The sequence below is a fragment of the Fonsecaea nubica genome (genome assembly GCF_001646965.1).
Source record: "Fonsecaea nubica strain CBS 269.64 chromosome Unknown Scaff106, whole genome shotgun sequence".
Lineage (NCBI taxonomy): Eukaryota > Fungi > Ascomycota > Eurotiomycetes > Chaetothyriales > Herpotrichiellaceae > Fonsecaea > Fonsecaea nubica.
The window spans coordinates 1-17,716 of NW_019173779.1; the positions used below are offsets into that span (position 1 = coordinate 1).

The window sequence follows — 17,716 nt, forward strand, 5'->3', positions numbered from 1 at the left end:
TCATGCCTAGTCTCGTGGACTCGGAGATGGTTATAAGCGACAGGTCTCAGTCCCCTGTTTCTTCCCATTCACTTTATTGCCGTCCCCCCGATGTTCTTCGTGCGCTTCACCCTCATCTTCGTCTTCGTCATCACCATCGTCATCATCGTCGTCATCGTCGTCATCGTCCCCCGTGATCTCCTGTCCCGCAAACATCATCCACTGCCCTCCCAGCACACTCTTCCTCCACACCTTGGTCACCCCGTCACCGCCGGTGCTCATGAGCACCTGGCCCTGCGAGTCGAACGTGACGGACCAGGCGTCCGTGTGCGCCTGGGCGAGCGTCGTGGCGGACGAGAGGGCGGTTATGTAGGGAAACGTGTAGGCCGTCCGGGCGGGGTTCGCCGAGTGTTGCGGCGCCGCTGCCCCGGAGGACGAAGGGGACGTGTGGTGCGTCGCGGCGGTGCCGTGTCGGCCGGCGATTTGGGTCGTCAGACTCGATTGGTGTTGCTGTTGTGACTGTTGTTGCATGCTCATGCTACGTGTCGTTGACGTTGGGGTAGAGTGCTGCGGGTCTGCGCCGTTGTTGCGGCCTGGATGGCCATTGTTGCGCTGTTGCCGACTGTCATCGCCGTCTCTGGCCGCAGCGCCAGGGCCGTCGGCGACACCGAGTTCGAAGATGCGCACGGCACCGTCTTTGCACGCCGTCGCGATGCGGTCGGTGCCACGCACGCTGAACGGCGCCCATGCCACGTCCCGCACCAGCGTCGGATGCGTAGGCAGTCTGATGGCCTCGTAGAACATCAGTCGGTGGCTGGCGTTGCTGCCGCCCGAGATGCCCGTGCCACCGCTGATGCCCATGCCTATGCCCCCAATGCTCACGTCCGCGCTGGTGCCCGTGTGCGAGGGCACGACGCTGCGGTAGATCTTGACCTCGTTGAGCGCGCAGACCACGATGCCCAATTGGTCGCGATCGTCGCTGACCGAGTTGATGTAAGCCAGCGGCGTCGGGTTCGGGTCGAAGCGCACTTTGAAGCTGGTCTCCTCGCCGCGGCCGGGTGCGGCGCTCGTACCCGTCGCGCACACGTTGAAGCAGTCCAGTAGCGTCCACTCCCGCAGATCGTCCGGTGTGCTCGGCTCGTAGATGCTCAGCAGGCCCTGTCGGTCAATCAGGGCCAGGAACGTCGACACGTGGTCCGTCGCCAGCGTCTTGACGTCCATGCTCACAAATGGCACGCGCGGCGTCGATGGGATTGTCGCGATGCGCCTAAACCGATGGCCTCCTCGTGGAGCTTGCGAAGCATCTTCACCCCAGAGGTGGAATTTGAGATCGTTGCCTATGCTGCCCAGGTGTGTGCCTAGCGTTGGATGTAGGAACTTGGCCTTTTTAGTACATATTGCGTTGTCTGGTCAGCAGGGGGTACGCATAAAAAGGAGAGAGGAAAATAGATGGGATCGGGAAGCCAAAAGGACTTCGGTAAAACTCACATCTCTCACATCAGAGTCATGTGCCGTGAAGGTGTCCAGCAACGTTCTCTCGCCCGTCTTCGGATCTCGCTCCCAGACCTTGATCCGGTGGTCTATCGATGCCGTAAGGATGCGCGTGCCGTTGAAGTTGGTGTGCACCACTGTGACGCGATCGTGGTGCCCCGGATCGAACGCCGAGCTTTTACCCATTGTGGAGAGTAGACGTCGCTATCAGTAGCGACCCGGAAGCTGCTCAATTGTACGTCTGAGCGACCAAGCAGGGAGCAGATTCGGCAGGGGGAGTCGTGGTCATAAGTGGCTTGGGGGAAGTAAATACTTCATTCCTGAGGTCGATTGACGGACAAGGATGTGTCAGGTTAGGCCGTGCTGAGACATTGCATGCTAATTGCTTTCATTTCCGGTAGATAGACTCTTGGAGGTGTCTCGGAGCTTGGTATAACCCACAACTGACAGGATCGGATACAGAGAGCAAGAAATAGAGAGGCATTTTCGTGGATGTCGATAGTAACTTTCGAGGTTTGGTTGGTTGGTTTCAAGCGGCTTCTGATTGGCGGAATATCGGCGAGGCTGGCTGTGTCGGACTATCATTGTTCCGAAGACTACAAGCTGGGATTGACCAAAGGACAGATTGTCAGGTCGCCAACTTGATATCTCACAGCATCCTACCATTGTTCGACAAAAAGACGTTGTTGTTGGTACATCTACCAGTTTGCAGTCTCGTCTGGGTGAAATATCGCCATGGCTACCATCTCTATACGGTCGAGGTAACACAGAAGGAGCACCTTGTATCAAGCACATCCCGAACATCATGGCTTCTTCCACGCTCTCCCCTTCAGAGAAATGGTCGCTGCTTGTGGCCACCGGAGCTTCTCTGGCTGTGATTGCCAACACCTTCCAGGGAGATGGAGCCCCTCTTGTGGCATCCCTCGCGTTCTCAACCCTGGCTTTCTCCATGACTTATGCTTTTGTGAGATGGTCGGGCCCAGCTTTTGTCAAGGCTGGACTGAAAGGGAGAGACATGAGCAAGATCATGCCCAAAGAGATGTGAGCAGTTTTCAAAGTGGAGTAGGGTGCGGACGCTAATCAGCATAGTCCTGAGGCCATGGGGGCAGTGGCTGCGGCGGTCTACATATTGGCTCTGATGGCCTTCATTCCTTTCGCCTTCTACAAGGACATCGTTGCTGCTACGTCCGGTGGAGGAAACCGGGATGTCGTTCTCACAGTCACTGAGGTCGAGACTGGACGCTTTTTGCACCGATTTCCTCACTCGAAACTGTCCTCGTATCAATCGGCTCTGAACACGTTGCAAGCCACGACTATACTAGGGATATGCGACGACTTGCTCGACCTACGCTGGAGACACAAGTTCTTCATCCCCGCGGTGGCATCGCTACCCCTGCTGATTGTTTACTACGTCGACTTTGGCGTCACTTCGGTGGTGGTTCCCAATTTCCTTGTCCCTTACATGCCTAACCAAGCTCGTCTCATCGACCTGTCACTCTTCTACTACCTGTACATGTCGGCACTGTCAATATTTGCCCCAAACTCGATCAACATCCTGGCAGGGGTTAATGGGATCGAAGTTGGACAGTCACTGGTGATTGCGGGACTCTTGGTGCTCAATTCAGCACTCTATCTGGTCCCTTTCCCTGGGAATCCGGTCTTGAACCACGCCTATGCCACGCGCCCACATCCTGCCACCGATGGACATCTCATGACGCTGTATATCCTATTGCCATTCTTGGCCGTGTCGACAGCCCTTTACATCCACAACCGATACCCAGCTAGAGTCTTCGTTGGGGACACATATTGCTACGTCGCGGGCATGACATTTGCGGTGGTGGCCATCATGGCGCATTTCAGCAAGACACTCCTTCTGCTTCTGATTCCACAGATTGCCAACTTCCTCTACAGTACTCCACAGCTATTCCACCTGATCCCGTGTCCTCGACATCGGCTACCCAAGTTTAACGCAAGAACAGGCCTCCTCGAGCCCAGTGTGACACCATGGCCACCGGAGAGGCCCCCCAGCAAGCTCCTCACGGCGGTATTCTTCTTCCTCGAAAAGTTACACCTGATTCAAGTGACGGTGGATTCCAAGACGAACCGCATCTCTAGCACATCGAATCTGACCATTATCAATTTGTGGCTGGTATGGAGGGGTCCTATGAGAGAAGACCAGCTCACAAGGGAGTTGCTGGTCTTGCAGACGTGCTGTGGCCTCTTGGGGCTGTTTGTGCGGCACACGATGGCGTTGATAATATTCGGCATGGATAATCGGGGGCTGGGGTCTGCGGTGTAGTAGACCTATGGCGTGAAATGCTGTATAGACCTTGATACCCCTGTAATAGAGACGAACTCAACCTTTCTCTAATGATACCTTGTATTCCTCGTGTCGCATGTGCCGAAGATGATCCGAATCCCCGGCCACCACCCACTGCAGCCTTCCAGCCTTCCAAGCGTTGTCCTAATGCGTGTTCTAGTCAACTGCAAATTGTCTTGTACGAGTAATAGGATCCCCAGATGAGTTTGTAAAGCTGTCGAGGCGTTGTATGGGAGGGGCGATCAGGCAGGTCTTTGGTAAATGTCGGTGTCGCGCGTCACCTTCAGGATCCTCCGATTCACTTCTCGCTCGACTTCTTCTTCCATCTTCGCCGCCACTCGCGCAGCATTTCAACCTGCTCACAACTTTACACGACAGCTGTCAGGTTTCCCTCTGATGGCTTCAAGACCTTCAAAACGAGTCAAGCTCGACTCCGACCCAAGTCACGTTCCATCGGCCTCGCAGAGATCGCCTCCAGACAGCAATGTCGCCCACCCAGCATCCATCCGGGTGAAGAGAGCCGCGTTCCTTAGTTCAATCTCAAGGTCAATCTCACCTCCAGGCATCTCGAGATCGGGAACAACGACGCCGCAGCCGCAGACCCAGACGAGTGAGAGCCCCAAAAAGGACGATCCTCCTCGTCTTCCGCTACCTCGGATTCAATCTCCCAAGCGAGTCCACGCAGATTCAGACAGCCAACACACCAATATTGAATCCAGCCAAACCTCTCCAGCGAAGCTCGTTCCCTCCCCTTTCAGACTCACGACCATACGTGACCTTCCGCCTACCAAGAACGCTGATACTGTCTCACTACATGACATCCTCGGGAATCCACTGATCAAGGAAGCATGGATCTTCAACTACTGCTTCGATGTCGACTGGCTGATGACCCATTTCGATCCCGATATTCGCCCCAGTGTCAAAGTAAAGATCATTCATGGCTCGTGGAAAAATGACTCTCCAAACAAGATCCTCATCGACGATGCGTGTCGGAGATGGACCAATGTTGAAGCCGCGACTGCTTATTTGCCTGACCAGTTCGGAACTCACCATAGCAAGATGTTCATTCTCTTCACCCACGATGACCTTGCGCAGGTTGTTATCCACACCGCCAATATGTTGGAGAAGGACTGGACCAACATGACCCAGGCGGCATGGCTGTCTCCTATGCTACCACTTCTAGAAGGCAAGCAGGTGGACAGACCGGGCAAGATAGGAACTGGGACGAGATTTAAGCATGATTTGCTCACCTATCTCACCGCATACGCATCAAAAACAAAGGACCTGCGGGAACAACTGGCTCAATTCGATTTTAGAACCGTCAGAGGTGCCCTTGTTGCTTCCGTCCCGTCACGAATGAAGGAGTCCTCAACCGCGCAGAAGAACGAGGTCGCCTGGGATTTGAAGCTCTGGGGCTACCCAAGTCTGTTGCGAGCGTTGAGATCGATTCTCCCAAAACAACGGAAGACTATACCCTCCAACAAGCAGACAGGCACAGAGTCACCGCATGTTGTTTGCCAGATTTCCTCAATCGCCACCCTCCCACAGAGCTGGCTGAACCAGTTCTTCCCAGTGCTCTACTCTGCCCTGCCACTTACCCCAACCAGTCCAGCACGTGAATGGGAGCCCGAGCACATCTCAATCATCTACCCAACACCTCACAACGTTGCAGCATCGCTCGACGGGTACGCATCCGGCGGGTCCATCCACACAAAGGCACAATCCGCTGCTCATTTGAAACAAATCACTGGCCTTCGAAGATCATTGTGTCAATGGACCAGAGGCTCAATCAAAGACGCAAGAGCGGGAAGAGACGAGGCGGCACCACACATCAAGACATATGTGTGCTTTGCCAGCAAGCCGACGACGACGAAACCAAGACCAGAGGTGAAGTGGGCGTTGTTGACGAGCGCGAATCTAAGCCAGCAGGCCTGGGGCACTCTCCGCGTGAAAGATAAGGAGATTGTCGTGCAGAGCTACGAGATTGGGGTCCTTGTCTGGCCAGAGCTGTTTGCCGAGAACTTTGACGCCGAAGGCCTCAGTGAGACGGACGAGCACGGCGCAGTGGGAGAAGAGACCAGTGACGCCCGAAAGATAAAGATGATTCCCATGTTCGGAGGAGATACACCTCAACACCCTCCACACACCTCGGACGACGTCGCCGAAGCACCCCCTGGTCCCGAAACACTGGTCGGCCTGCGCATCCCGTACGACCTCCCCCTTACGCCTTACGAGGACGGCGACATGCCATGGAGTCCGCAGGGCGTGTACGAGCAGCCCGACCGCTGGGGTAGACGGTGGCCCAGGAATTTCACCTGAGCTGTCATCTCCATCTCGCTCTCTCGCTCTCTCTCTGAAACCCGTCTTGCAGTCTCTTTCCCGTGTCCCAACCCTGACAACATCATCACGACAACCGTCTCTTGGACAGTAAGGAGATTGATTATCCTCCTTTGGGGGGAGACACAACCTCTGTAACGGACGATGTTGTCACGAGAGAGGGGAACACAGACGCAGCCACAAGCCACGACGAATGATGATAATGATGTATCCATTACAGCGACTTCTGTATATCCACGCCAGCGGAGTGAGGAGAAGACAGGCATGACTCTGGAGATGACTATCAAGTTCGTCTCGGTGGTTTCATCATACTCGTACATCTATGTACCTCAATGTACCTCGTATCTACAGCCTGCACCTAGGAGATTCCGCAATTCCCAATGGTTCGAAGTATTCATATATACCTCACACTTTTTATCATAACAGTAGAGAAGTCTTCGTTCTTTGTCGTGTCCGTGCGTGTATTCCGTTCTTGGCCACTCAGCTGACCTGTTCGGGTTCTAGCAGCCAGTCTCCCACGTTTCCTGTGACCGTGTATATACAGTAGATACCCAGTCTGGAGGCTAGGCATTGAAGTACGGGCTCGTGACCTTGGTGCTATCCCGTCTCAGCCGTCGTCTTCCTGCGGTGGGGGTGCGAGGTCGACCTACTGAGCGGGTTTCTTTTGTCAGGTCTGGTTTGATCTTGGACCGCGAGTTGTAGCCGCCCTTTGACTTCGATTGGCGTGCTGTTGTGTCGTTGGTCCCGTCAGACTCAAGCTCGTCGTCATCTCCGTCGTCGTCCAGGGTGGGACTAGATATTGCCGTTGTGGAAGCCCTGGTGCTTGTTCTTGTTCGTCTCCGTGAGGATGGCTGAGACGCGGCCGTGGAATATCCCTGAGCCCGAGGTTTGGGCGCAGAGGAGTTGCGTTTGGTGGCTCTCGTGGGCACATAGTCGTCCGAATCGGAGTCAATCGATTTTTCGTCATCGTCATCACTATCCTCGTCATCTGCTCCTTCGCCTCTCACGTCGTCCTCGTCATCATCATCAGCAGCATCCTCGACATCGTATAGCCTGCTTTCGATACCGGATTCGTGGTCTAACTCTTCCACGTCTCCGCCATCGTCGCTGGGAGGCGCTGATAAACCTGAGCTCTCGTGCTCACTGTCTCCGGGTTCATCGAGGATAGACTTTCCAGGTCGTCGACGTCGAAGCGCGGGTTTCAACGGCGACACAGAAGACGGGGTCGGATACTGATAGTCTGAAGCTCGTTCTTTTCCCTTGGAAATGGAGTGAGCCGGGACATGCGATTTCGGCTCGTCTTGATGATGGACCACTTCCAGGTCACTTTCAACAAGCTGCTCTTCGTCGGAGTCGAGAAGAAACCCGCCTCCCTCGCCGAAGTCGTCCTCGGCGGTCTGAGTTTCAGGTAAATCTCGATGCGCCATGGGAGCCTCGTCGTCAGTTTCCAACATGATCGGCTGGTCTTGACTCTTCCCCACTGCCAGCTCATCAACCGCATTCTGATCGCCGTATGTGTCCCTCACTCTCTCCCTAATCCTCAGCCCGACAACGAATTTTCTCCATAGCTCCAACACCATCGACTCCATTTTCTTCTCCTGTTTCTTCCTCTGTTCCTCGTTGAATTTGTGCCATGCCTCTTTAACAGCCCGCTCATTCTCCTTCGCGACAACCACTCCGGTGCATATGGGCACTGCGCGCTTGTTGCCGAATTCAAAGCCCGTGACTGCCTCAGCAAAGTCAACCTGTAGCTTCTTACAGATCCGCACAGTCCCTCTCAGAGGAATATGAACAGCGCCTTTGGGCACCATTGAAGGAACAAAGCAATCTATGTTTCCATAGGCGTTCTTCGGTATCACCCCGTTTTGTATTGGAGGAGGGATGATGTATTCAGTCTGGTCCCAGCTGTACAGGCCCTGCATCTGTTTCTCTCCAGTTTGTCGTTCGTGTTCTTCTGCTTCCCGCTTACGAGTCAACGTGACAGCTCGCACCGGAACTAGCTTCAAAGGAGCCTCTCCGGCTGAAGGCCGGCGGCCCTCTTTATGCCATGACTCTGCTGTCAAACATCGTTCAACGTCGGATCGGCGATATACTGGCTCCTCCTTCTGGTTGTCACCCTTTCCTGAAATGAAGGTGCGAACCGGTTTAGCGTTGGGTCGAAGCGCTTCTTCACGGCGGAGGAACCGTTCGAGCACATAATCAGCGGAGGCCTTAAGTGACTGCAAAGTATCGACTTCCTGACCACCGCCGTCCTTCTTTTCAGGAAGTTGAGGGACAAGATCGGTCGCATCTTCCACGTCGTCGACTGCTGTCCTCATCAGGTCAGGTCGAGCGTAGTCGCTCATTATGCGCTTGAACCAGTCGTAATCCTCGTATCTCTTGATTTTGCCGTGTTTGTTGTATACAGGAATCTTCTCCACAGGAAACCGAAACCCTTTTGTCTTGCCTGGCCAGATTCTTTTCTTCAGATATCGCACAGTCACGTCCTTCGCCGAGCCATCGGAAGAATACGCAATGACATAGGCCATCACTGTCTTTGTCTTCTCGGCTTTGATGCCGCGGGGCTCGAAGGTCGCAAGGGTTTCGGGAGTAGTTGCTACCGGGGACGTAAGAACGAGTGGAGATACGGGGAGGATTTTGTTTGTTATAGGAGATATTGCCTCAGTCCAGTAGATGGGGAAGGGATTGTCTCGGTCGTATTTCTGAGGCCGTTTCTTGGGCATGGTAGGGGTGATGTCCACAACCGAGGAGTCGTCGTCTTCTAGCTCAGAACCGACCTTGACTGTTTTGCGAGGCTCGCCTTTCCGTCGTGCTGGAGTCTTTGTGATCTCTGATATCGATTTGGCGTCTCCAGACTCTGAATCGTCAAGAGAAGTATCGGAATTGACCTCCTCGATGGCCTTCTTGGGCAGTGCTTGTTCTGCCTTGGTCCAACCGAAGCCACTGGGCTGTAGACTCGCTACCAACCTGGCCTCGATACCTAGGCCTCTCAGCAGTGCGGTAAACAGTTGAGCGCCGACGTCCCTCGAGCCCTCAGACTTCCTCGCAAGCCGACGGAATTCCTGGATATTTCTGATTCGCTCTCCATGGACCTCAGGATTGTGCTCGTCGTTGCGCTGAGACTGGATAGTCTGCTTCAAGCTCTGCCGGGTGCCGTAGCCACGCTTCCGTAAACCAGGAGCAGTAACGGCAAACCTCTTCTTCCAATATGCAGTCAGGACTTTCATAAGGGAGATTAGTGGATCACCATTGCTCATGTCGGGTTTGCCCTGCTCGACACGCTTGCTTGGTCTGCCCCAATCTCTTTCATCACGCGGGTCACCAGCCCTCTGTTTGCCATGTCTCTTGCCCCTACCCTTTGGAGATTCTCCAATTGCCTCTGTCTCTGCGGATATCAACCCACTGGCTCTCTTCCACTTTTCGACCTCCTTCTTGATCGGAGGCGGCAACTGTTGGACGAGGATCTGTTGAACCTCCCTGTCTGAGACCCAGCTGTTCCGAATCGAGTTGTGCCATAGTAGGAATTGCACGTGTAGTTGATGGGTACAAACCCGGACCTGCTTCTCGCGCTTCGAGGGACCTTTGCGCTTGTTTGCCGCTTGCGCAATCCAGTTGTCGGCTTCATTGTCCGCTTTGCGCAAAGTTATCTCGATAGGACCGTCCGACTGCGGTTTATAGGCCGGTAACTCCTTCTCATGATCGTAGCCTGCAGCGTCTTCCCATTCTATATCTTCGTCCTCGTCCTCTTCCTTTTCCTCATGATGAGTCGAAGCCGACGGCTGCTTGAGGTTCGATGGGACGTCTTCGAACTGCTCGCTGTCTACGTCACTGAGAGAGGATTCGGACTCGTCACTCCCGAGAGAGAACGTCTCGGTCCGTTGTAGCCCTGGAATATTTCTCGATTCGGCGTCCAATACATCTGCGAGGCGTGCTTTCTTCACAGGAGTCTCTCGAGAGGGAGCCGGTGGCGACGTGGATCGCCTCTTTCTCGGGAGGAATGGTGGCATTGGATTCTACCCTGGAAGGGCACAGAGCCTCAGCTCTAGATCATACAAGGTAAAAGGCCAAAGACGATGACACCGACACCAACATACAGGATGCAGGCAGCATCTGGTGCGATTTGCGCGACTTTCCCAGGGCGGTAAATGGTGACGTCGCTAAGATCTCCAGAGGCACTAGAGGGTTTAAGCGAAACGTGATAATTCCGCGGCGCAGATGGCGCCTGGAACAAGCCACTGGGAATTTTTTGCGGGGGGCATGAACGAAAGATTTACGCGGTTGCTTTCATCAAGCACTTTACTTTCGTTCACGACGCGCCCTGTCAAGGACATATTCCTCTCTCGCCTACAGCCTTCAACCCCAGTTTGAGATCAATGGCCGACAGATCGCCGTTGTCGCCTATTCGCACCTACCACTGCCTATGCACGACCCTCGTTCTCGCCACCGCGCATGACCTGAACTCCCTTCCTCGTCGCAATGAGCCTGTTCAAGATGGCGCTCTGATCCTAGCTCCGCCTGTCGACATTACTCGAGCGGAGAGCCTAGAGATGCTAGAATCCAAACCCGCGACTTCGGTGCTTCTCAACGTGGCGCCAGAGCGAAGACCAGTCATGATCCGCAGAGAAGACGGATTCGAGAAGAGAACCCTCTTGAGATGCATTCGGTGCCAGTTAGTCCTAGGATACAATCTCGATGACAGTCAGTTTGAGAAACAAGAAGCGAATCCAAGGCCAGTGTATTTGCTGCCTGGTGGACTACTCGGTACCCCAGACATGGTGGAGGGGAAACAAGCAGAGACTCCATCTTGGGCGGAGCAGAAATAACTGTGTGTTTGTGCAGGATTCATGTGTTTATTTGCATCTGAGATACCCTCTAGACCAATAAGCTCTGCCAGAATGCACTCAGGTGTTGTGCCTGAGAAACAAGACAATGGTGGTGGTATCCTGACCACTGCTGCGCCAACCAAAAACGATACACTGGATTCCATGCCCGTAAAACCATACGCTCGTAAAAGGAAGTGCCTAGTTGGCCAGGATCGTTCGGACGAGTTCCATGTAGTTGATCTCCCCACTACTGGTGTCGACGGCCTTCAGCAGCTCGTCCACCTCTTCGTCACTCATTTTCTCGCCCAAGTTCGTCAGAATGTATCTCAGTTGGCCCACCCCAATAAAGCCAGTCATGTCCTTGTCAAACACTTGGAAGCCACGGCAGTATTCTTCTGGTTCGCCAGGATCTCGGAAGCCACCAGGTCGGTTGAGCACTTTGCTGAAGGAGTCAAAGTCAACTGTGGCAAATGTTAGCCCCTGGTTTGCGATCAAGTGGCCCTGGTTTTGCTTACAATCACCCCCAACTTGTTTCTCTAGGTCTCTGATCTCAGCGAGGGTGGGATTTTGGCCGCAGGCGCGCAGGAGGTCGCCGAGCGATTCGAGGGCAACACGGCCATTGCCACGCTTGTCATACAGCGAGAAGGCCTCTTTGTAGTTGGTAGAAGTCTGTGCGGCAGATGATTGAGAATTAGCCATTGTGAAGAATTCTGCGTGAAAACAGAGATGGAGGGGGAAGACGCAGAGGGAGAAAGTTCGTGAGATGGTGTCGTGTCTTTGTTTGTTGGTGGACGACAATTGAGCGTTTAGTCAAGCATGCCGGGGGGTGAGATCGCCCTGGTCCTCTGCGGAAACTTCCTGGGCGAATGGGAGGAAAGAACTCACCATCTTCCAAATCAGAGTTCTCCCAAAGAAGTGTGTTCCTTTCCACAGGCCTTGACTGCTCTTTGCTGAATCGAATTTATTCTTGGTGTTTGAGTCGTGAAAATGGTTTCAGGGTCAGTGTTGAAGAGGTGGAAGACAACACAGGACTCTCCTGAAGCAAAGATGGCGCGTGCACGCTCCTTTCTGTTGACACTAGTTCCTGCGTGGCCCTCGACCACAAACCCACTTCAACGCCCCCCCCGTCTCCCAGCAACGGTCGCCAGCCTCCAGCCTCATTCACCACCGCCTCGAGCCCCTCCTTTTCGACTCCCTAGCATGAAAATCACATTTGCTATGACGATGCAAACCCTCAAAATCTTCTGCTCCTTCTTGGGCAGCAACCGGAAGACGAGGCTCATCTGGTCTTGGACACACTCCGCAGCACGGCTTTCTGCCTCATCCTAGGTGGTTTCCGCAGTTTGAACAGACCAACAGGGCGTCAACTGATCAACTCCTTGGCCGTCAAAGGTCCTCTACTATCTACGAGCATGCGAGAATGCGATCTCCGGCCCATCGTTTTCTAATATGCTGTCCAGTGGCAATCAAGTCCTCAATCTCTTCTTCACAACTTCACATGGCGGAATCACATCCGTTTATTCCCTCAACCATGAATTATCTCACAGTTCCTGATTGGGTATACCCATGGTCCAATACCAGGAGGGTTCCATTCATCAGAGCATGAGGTCACGCCCGCCCTCGGAATTAACTCGCGAAGTCGTCGACTCGTACAAGAAATGCGCATGGTCTAGAATTTCCCCTTGACTGCCCCGGTGGTAAGACCGAACATCAAATACAAGCATACGTTTCGCTTATGGGGTCCGTCTCGCTTTCGATCCTCGAGTTTCCTTTCTTTCACATGATCGTCCGAGATTGGTATCAATGTCCCAAACAGATCCCACACTCCATTTAGCCTATGCCACAGCCTCAAACGTGCTCGGGTGGATAAACGTGGAGGAAGCGTGATATCTTGACAATCTACGCTGCAACGTTATCATTTATCCCTGCATGCGTCAATGGCCTTGATCCATTTACAAGGTAGGGAATTTACTCGGCCAGTCACATTAATGTTAGCACGTTGGGATCAATCGGCTGTCCTTCTCTTTAGCCCCATGTTTTCTGCAATCATTGATATAGAAGCGAAGTGGAAGCCAGCTGGGTATCTGAGCCCCTTCAGCAGACCGCACACAATCCTCCTTAATCCTACAGTGGTGAAGATAAATTTCACTTATTCTAGGCATCTCGCGTCCCAGGATTATCGCAACATATCTGATCGACATAACACGCCAACACTTTATCAATCGGCCCCCCCAGACCTACACTTCAACAAATAATGTCTTCTCCCTCGTCGCGCGGTGTCGAAAGACCTGCCATGACTACCTCAGGCCGACCGCACTCTTCTTCTCTATCCTCGGTAAACACTCTCCGAAGTAGTACCACTTCGTCAACCTTGGCCTGCTCGTCGTCAGAGATGCATTCCAAACTCACCAAACAAATGCAGGCACGGTCCAACAATCAGCAACGCTGGCAGTCCTGGCAAGCCAAACAAATCGAATGCTTTCAAGGTGCTGCAATCGAGGCAGGGAAGGACGCCAAATCGAGCAAGGGTTTCACCTCAAAGCGGCCGCATATCCACCTGGACGGCATTTCGAGAAGTCTTAGGAGATTGCGGGGGTAAGGACGTTAAGAGCGTGCAAGTGAGACACTCATGCTGCATGACAAGCAGTCTCACTAATCGATATTGAATGCGGCTTAGCGGCGCATGAGGAGGGATACATCATATGTTCCCAGAGCATGGCAAATCGAAGACGTCGTGGAAATGACGGAAGGATTTTTCCTCCCCAAGGCCTGTTTTCAACACGGCTGTTCTCGAATGCTTACACACCGATACCAAACACACCCGGTTGTCCAGAGCCCAACCCTACGCTAAAGCCACATCCTTTCAACCCGAAGGAAATCCAGTCATGCGAGGATGACAGCGTCTGGTCTACAAGACCGGAGACGCAGAACCTCGACCTGGACATAGTAGGCGTTCCAGACACTGGTCAAGAGATGTTGGCCTGAGTGACTGGTCCGACGTTGGGGAGTTCGCGCCTGGGTCGGACGTACCAAGAGGAGGTCGACGTTCCTGAACACTGCAGGAGCTAGGACAGAGCGTCTTCGTGATGCGTTTCTCACCTGGCTGATTGACAAAGCCCTGCAGTCAAGTACTGGAAGCATGATATCATGTACCCGTGTCGGAATCGCTGGTGGACATCAGGATGGAGAGATCCATGGATGGTTGACCAGTCTTGGGCTTGGGCAAAGCATCCGATCTTTTATAGGATCAGGAATCGACAATATTCAGAATATGCTTATACGATCTCGATACTTACTGGTTCGATGACAGTTCAATTCTGAGCATCCCTTCCGACTACGTGGTCACAAGGTTGTGATGGAACTCGAGTGCTTTCGTGCATCTTTGCTATTGACTGCAGATCGCCCATGGCCTTCACCAGTTGCTCTGACTACAAGAATTGACTCGAGTGCATTGATGCTTGCGCGTCCGACCTCAGCCGCGCCAGTTTCAAGCACTCACTCCCTTGTGATTTGACAGGCCGAGGGCCTTATCTTCGCCTTTTGTTCTATTCTTACCGTGAACGCCCTCGATCCGAGCATGGATATGCTCCTCGGCCGTCCTCCCTGCACCGGCATATCTCGGCACCCAACCCTGCTTCTGCATGCCCTGCATAGGCACCAGAACGGCATCCTTGTCCGGATGCAGGAAATACGCAAACGTGTACCGATCCAAGCCGCCCTCCGTGGCGGTGGGGACGACGCGGTGCCAAGTGCTCTTTAACTTGCCAGCGGTCCAGAACTCGAGCATGTCGCCGATGTTCACGAGGATCAGGTCGGGCAGAGCCGGTGCTGGCGTCCACGTCTCCGTGTCCAGCGACAAGTCTGGGACAGTGTATTTGGGCGGGCGGACTTCGAGACCCCCAACGGTGGTCTGGAAGAGCAAGGTCAGGGTTCCCCAGTCTGTGTGAGGCGAGATGCGAAATGTTGTAGGAATCCCACCTCCGACAGTGTCCGACGATCGCGTGGTGACGGGCGGGTAATGCATCAGCTCGAAGTTGTCATAATTTTCCGTTTGCGGTCCGTGGTACTGCGTGAACGTGGTGGGAGGGAGGTCGAGCGCCAACGCGATGAGCTCGAGGAGCTGCTTCGTGAAGAGACGGACATGTTGGTGCTGGAAGGAGAAGATCTGTTGGCGTGCCTCGGAGAGGATGGGAGGGAGGGGTGCGGCGGCGGCGTGCTCGAGCGTCGGCCACTTGTTGATACTGATGGCTTCGCGGGGATCGGTAAATCTGGCGTCCGCCCTGGGGAGGTCGTCTGGTTACACCATTGGGATTTTTCTGTTTTATCACAAGAGAAAAGAAGGAGATGGAGGGGAATGCTAGAAGACACACTACTCACCCGTACGAGCTGGCGGGTTTGTAGCCGGCGTTCTTCGATGCCACGTAGGGGGTTTCGAGTTTGACGGGTAGCGGTTGAGCAAAGAACCGTCTTTCCTGCAATGATCTTGTAAGTGCGATGGAATAGTCAATAGGATTGTGGTCATCTATAAGTTAACAACAAGACCTTGGACGGGCGAAGACGCAGGAGTTCTTGCGCTGTCCACCTACATATCCATATCGATTGGGGGAGAATAAAAGTAACACCAAGACTGGTCTGCATCAAGAGAAGACCAAGTAAGGAGGGATACTTACTAGGTCAAAAATACCGTCAATGGCCTCTTGCGGTATAGGATGGTTTTTGACATAGAAGAAGCCTGTTGTTGATAATACAGAAGGACGAAGCAATCAGTAAGTATGGACCACACATTCTGTTTGCCAGTACCACGACTCGTACGAGTACGGGGACCAGTACTGCCTTGTGCATGGTGGTAAGGGTGCGGGCTCTCACCCCAGTCAGTACACGCTCTGAGCAGGTCTCTGGCCACCTCCTCCGGCGACGAGGTGGCCAGGGAGAAGTCGATGATGGGGATGTCGGTGGCGATGGCCATAGCGGCCTAGGAGTTTCTGATTGTCCGCAGGGAATATTTCAGGTAGAGATAGAGAGAATAGTGGCACAAGCAGGGGCCTGATTTTGCGACTCCTGTGGTCTTGGTTGACGCGTTGATTAGCGATTCTAAGTGCAGGGGTGCCACGAGGTATTACTCGGTCCCCGGCGAGACATACGAGTACTGAGTTGATGCTCGTTTATGGATGTCTTGATTGGCGAATGCTCTGGTGTTGTCGGTAGGTAGCATCAGTCCTACTTCATAAGAAGGTCAAATGGTTGATCATGACCATCCTCATTGATAGGGCCAGAAATCTATCGAGTAGAACATCGCGATAATGGTCATAGATAAGGATGGTCGTTTCTCCCTCGTTGGCCTCAAGTTCTTACTTCTCGTAAATCCTTGTGTCACTCCCTCGTTCTTTCGTCTCGGGGCTGGCCGAAACTTCCTTTTCCCCCTAGTCTCCGACTCCTAAAGTCCCGGGCGGCCTCTTCCTTTCTGGGCTTGCAGGAAGTAGGCCGCTCAGAAGCCCAGAACCAGTCATCCCTACATCCAAGCAAATGCCCAGATGAGCTTGAGCAAGCTTGGTGTTGTGGCCAAGTTCAACCTTGTCCTCATGTGGGGACTCCATCTCACCTTCACCTGATGCCACCACTATTGATCTCGCCCTTTGAGTGCAGTGAGTAGCGATGTCTGGCCCTGTGTCTCGACCGATAAAAGAACGCTCCCTTGCCTGCTAGCGACGCAGTGCTTGATACCATCTCACCTGGGCCGTGAGCTGTTGTGCTGCTCAAGGAATCCTCGTATTCCTACAAGATTTCGCGACCCAACGAAGGACTATGTAGTAGCACTGTTTACTTTGTAGGCATTTAGACAGGGCGACAGGGTGCGGGAGGCGTAGTCTGCAATTTGACAAAGCTATCGCCCCCTAGATGGCTAACCAAGTCGATGCGCCGGTTGAGAGGTGTCGAGCGGGCAAGGCGAGGACTGGGTGCACTTTTAGGTAAGAGAAGAACATGATCAAGTAAGTGAGTGCGTGACAAAAGCGGCGCTGAGCCCCGCGTGAGCTCTGGGCCCATTTGCCCATCGAGCCCACGAGCTCATCTTTCAAATAACACGGTAAAGCAACCTCCTCAAACAAATACTTGCTGCGCGATCGAGACGAACCCAACCCTACAAGGTACACGGTATCAAATGCTGACGGACTTATCGGGGACTGAGCGCAGTTGAAAAAGGGCGTAAGAGAGCACGCAGTCTGACAAAACGCATTCAAAGAGGCGGGCATCACAATCGAGGAGGAAGATTCCCAGCACCTCGCTTGTCGCAAGAACCCCTCGCGAAGCTCTGCACAAGTACACAAATACTCGTGTGGCCCTTTCAGTGGCAGAATGATTGCACAGCTAAACTCGAGACTTGCGAGATAGCACATCCAACGACGCCAGCAACCGGACCTGTTCCCAAAGGCAGACCATGGCCCGCGTAATTGCAGCATCGGAGATGTGGCGCTGACCTGCCATCCCAGGCTCATGACTGGATCGCCCTTATCAAAGGCTCGCCTGCCATTTCCCACTTGATCTCTGGTCTGTGCCATCCGGTGCAATCATCGGCGCTCTCCGCGTTTCTCACTCGCTAATATCTTCGAGATCATCCTTCTGTGGAGATGCAGAGTCGTATTTCCACCCCTCCGGAACGGGACTCGCCCGTTTGAACGGCACCCCTTTGGTCGCCAGTGGAGGGCTTGACGAAGCTAAGATACGATCAAGCTCGCGAAGCAATACTTGGTGTGTGGGACAGTGTCTCCTA

At 53.7% G+C, this 17,716-nt stretch overlaps 6 protein-coding genes across 6 annotated transcripts; 2 read left to right on the forward strand and 4 right to left on the reverse strand.

Annotated features, from left to right (window-relative positions):
- Positions 1 to 30: 30 nt before the first annotated feature.
- AYO20_10222 (hypothetical protein) lies at positions 31 to 1,656 on the reverse strand (the record flags this gene model as incomplete). The annotated part of the gene is made up of 2 exons (XM_022648480.1): positions 31 to 1,362; positions 1,468 to 1,656. 2 exons carry the CDS (start codon positions 1,654 to 1,656, stop codon positions 31 to 33), a joined length of 1,521 nt encoding a protein of 506 aa, XP_022495507.1.
- Positions 1,657 to 2,275: 619 nt separating this feature from the next.
- Positions 2,276 to 3,769, forward strand: AYO20_10223 (hypothetical protein; the record flags this gene model as incomplete). The annotated part of the gene is made up of 2 exons (XM_022648481.1): positions 2,276 to 2,511; positions 2,560 to 3,769. 2 exons carry the CDS (start codon positions 2,276 to 2,278, stop codon positions 3,767 to 3,769), a joined length of 1,446 nt encoding a protein of 481 aa, XP_022495508.1.
- A 282-nt stretch (positions 3,770 to 4,051) lies between these two features.
- Positions 4,052 to 6,109, forward strand: AYO20_10224 (hypothetical protein; the record flags this gene model as incomplete). Its single annotated transcript, XM_022648482.1, has 1 exon — positions 4,052 to 6,109. The coding sequence occupies one exon, from the start codon at positions 4,052 to 4,054 to the stop codon at positions 6,107 to 6,109; it is 2,058 nt and encodes a 685-aa protein (XP_022495509.1).
- Positions 6,110 to 6,690: 581 nt separating this feature from the next.
- On the reverse strand, positions 6,691 to 10,134 carry AYO20_10225 (hypothetical protein; the record flags this gene model as incomplete). Its single annotated transcript, XM_022648483.1, has 1 exon — positions 6,691 to 10,134. One exon carries the CDS (start codon positions 10,132 to 10,134, stop codon positions 6,691 to 6,693), a length of 3,444 nt encoding a protein of 1,147 aa, XP_022495510.1.
- A 1,014-nt stretch (positions 10,135 to 11,148) lies between these two features.
- On the reverse strand, positions 11,149 to 11,649 carry AYO20_10226 (hypothetical protein; the record flags this gene model as incomplete). The annotated part of the gene is made up of 2 exons (XM_022648484.1): positions 11,149 to 11,411; positions 11,466 to 11,649. 2 exons carry the CDS (start codon positions 11,647 to 11,649, stop codon positions 11,149 to 11,151), a joined length of 447 nt encoding a protein of 148 aa, XP_022495511.1.
- Positions 11,650 to 14,437: 2,788 nt separating this feature from the next.
- On the reverse strand, positions 14,438 to 15,916 carry AYO20_10227 (hypothetical protein; the record flags this gene model as incomplete). The annotated part of the gene is made up of 4 exons (XM_022648485.1): positions 14,438 to 15,230; positions 15,328 to 15,422; positions 15,621 to 15,682; positions 15,817 to 15,916. The coding sequence occupies 4 exons, from the start codon at positions 15,914 to 15,916 to the stop codon at positions 14,438 to 14,440; spliced, it is 1,050 nt and encodes a 349-aa protein (XP_022495512.1).
- Positions 15,917 to 17,716: the final 1,800 nt, after the last annotated feature.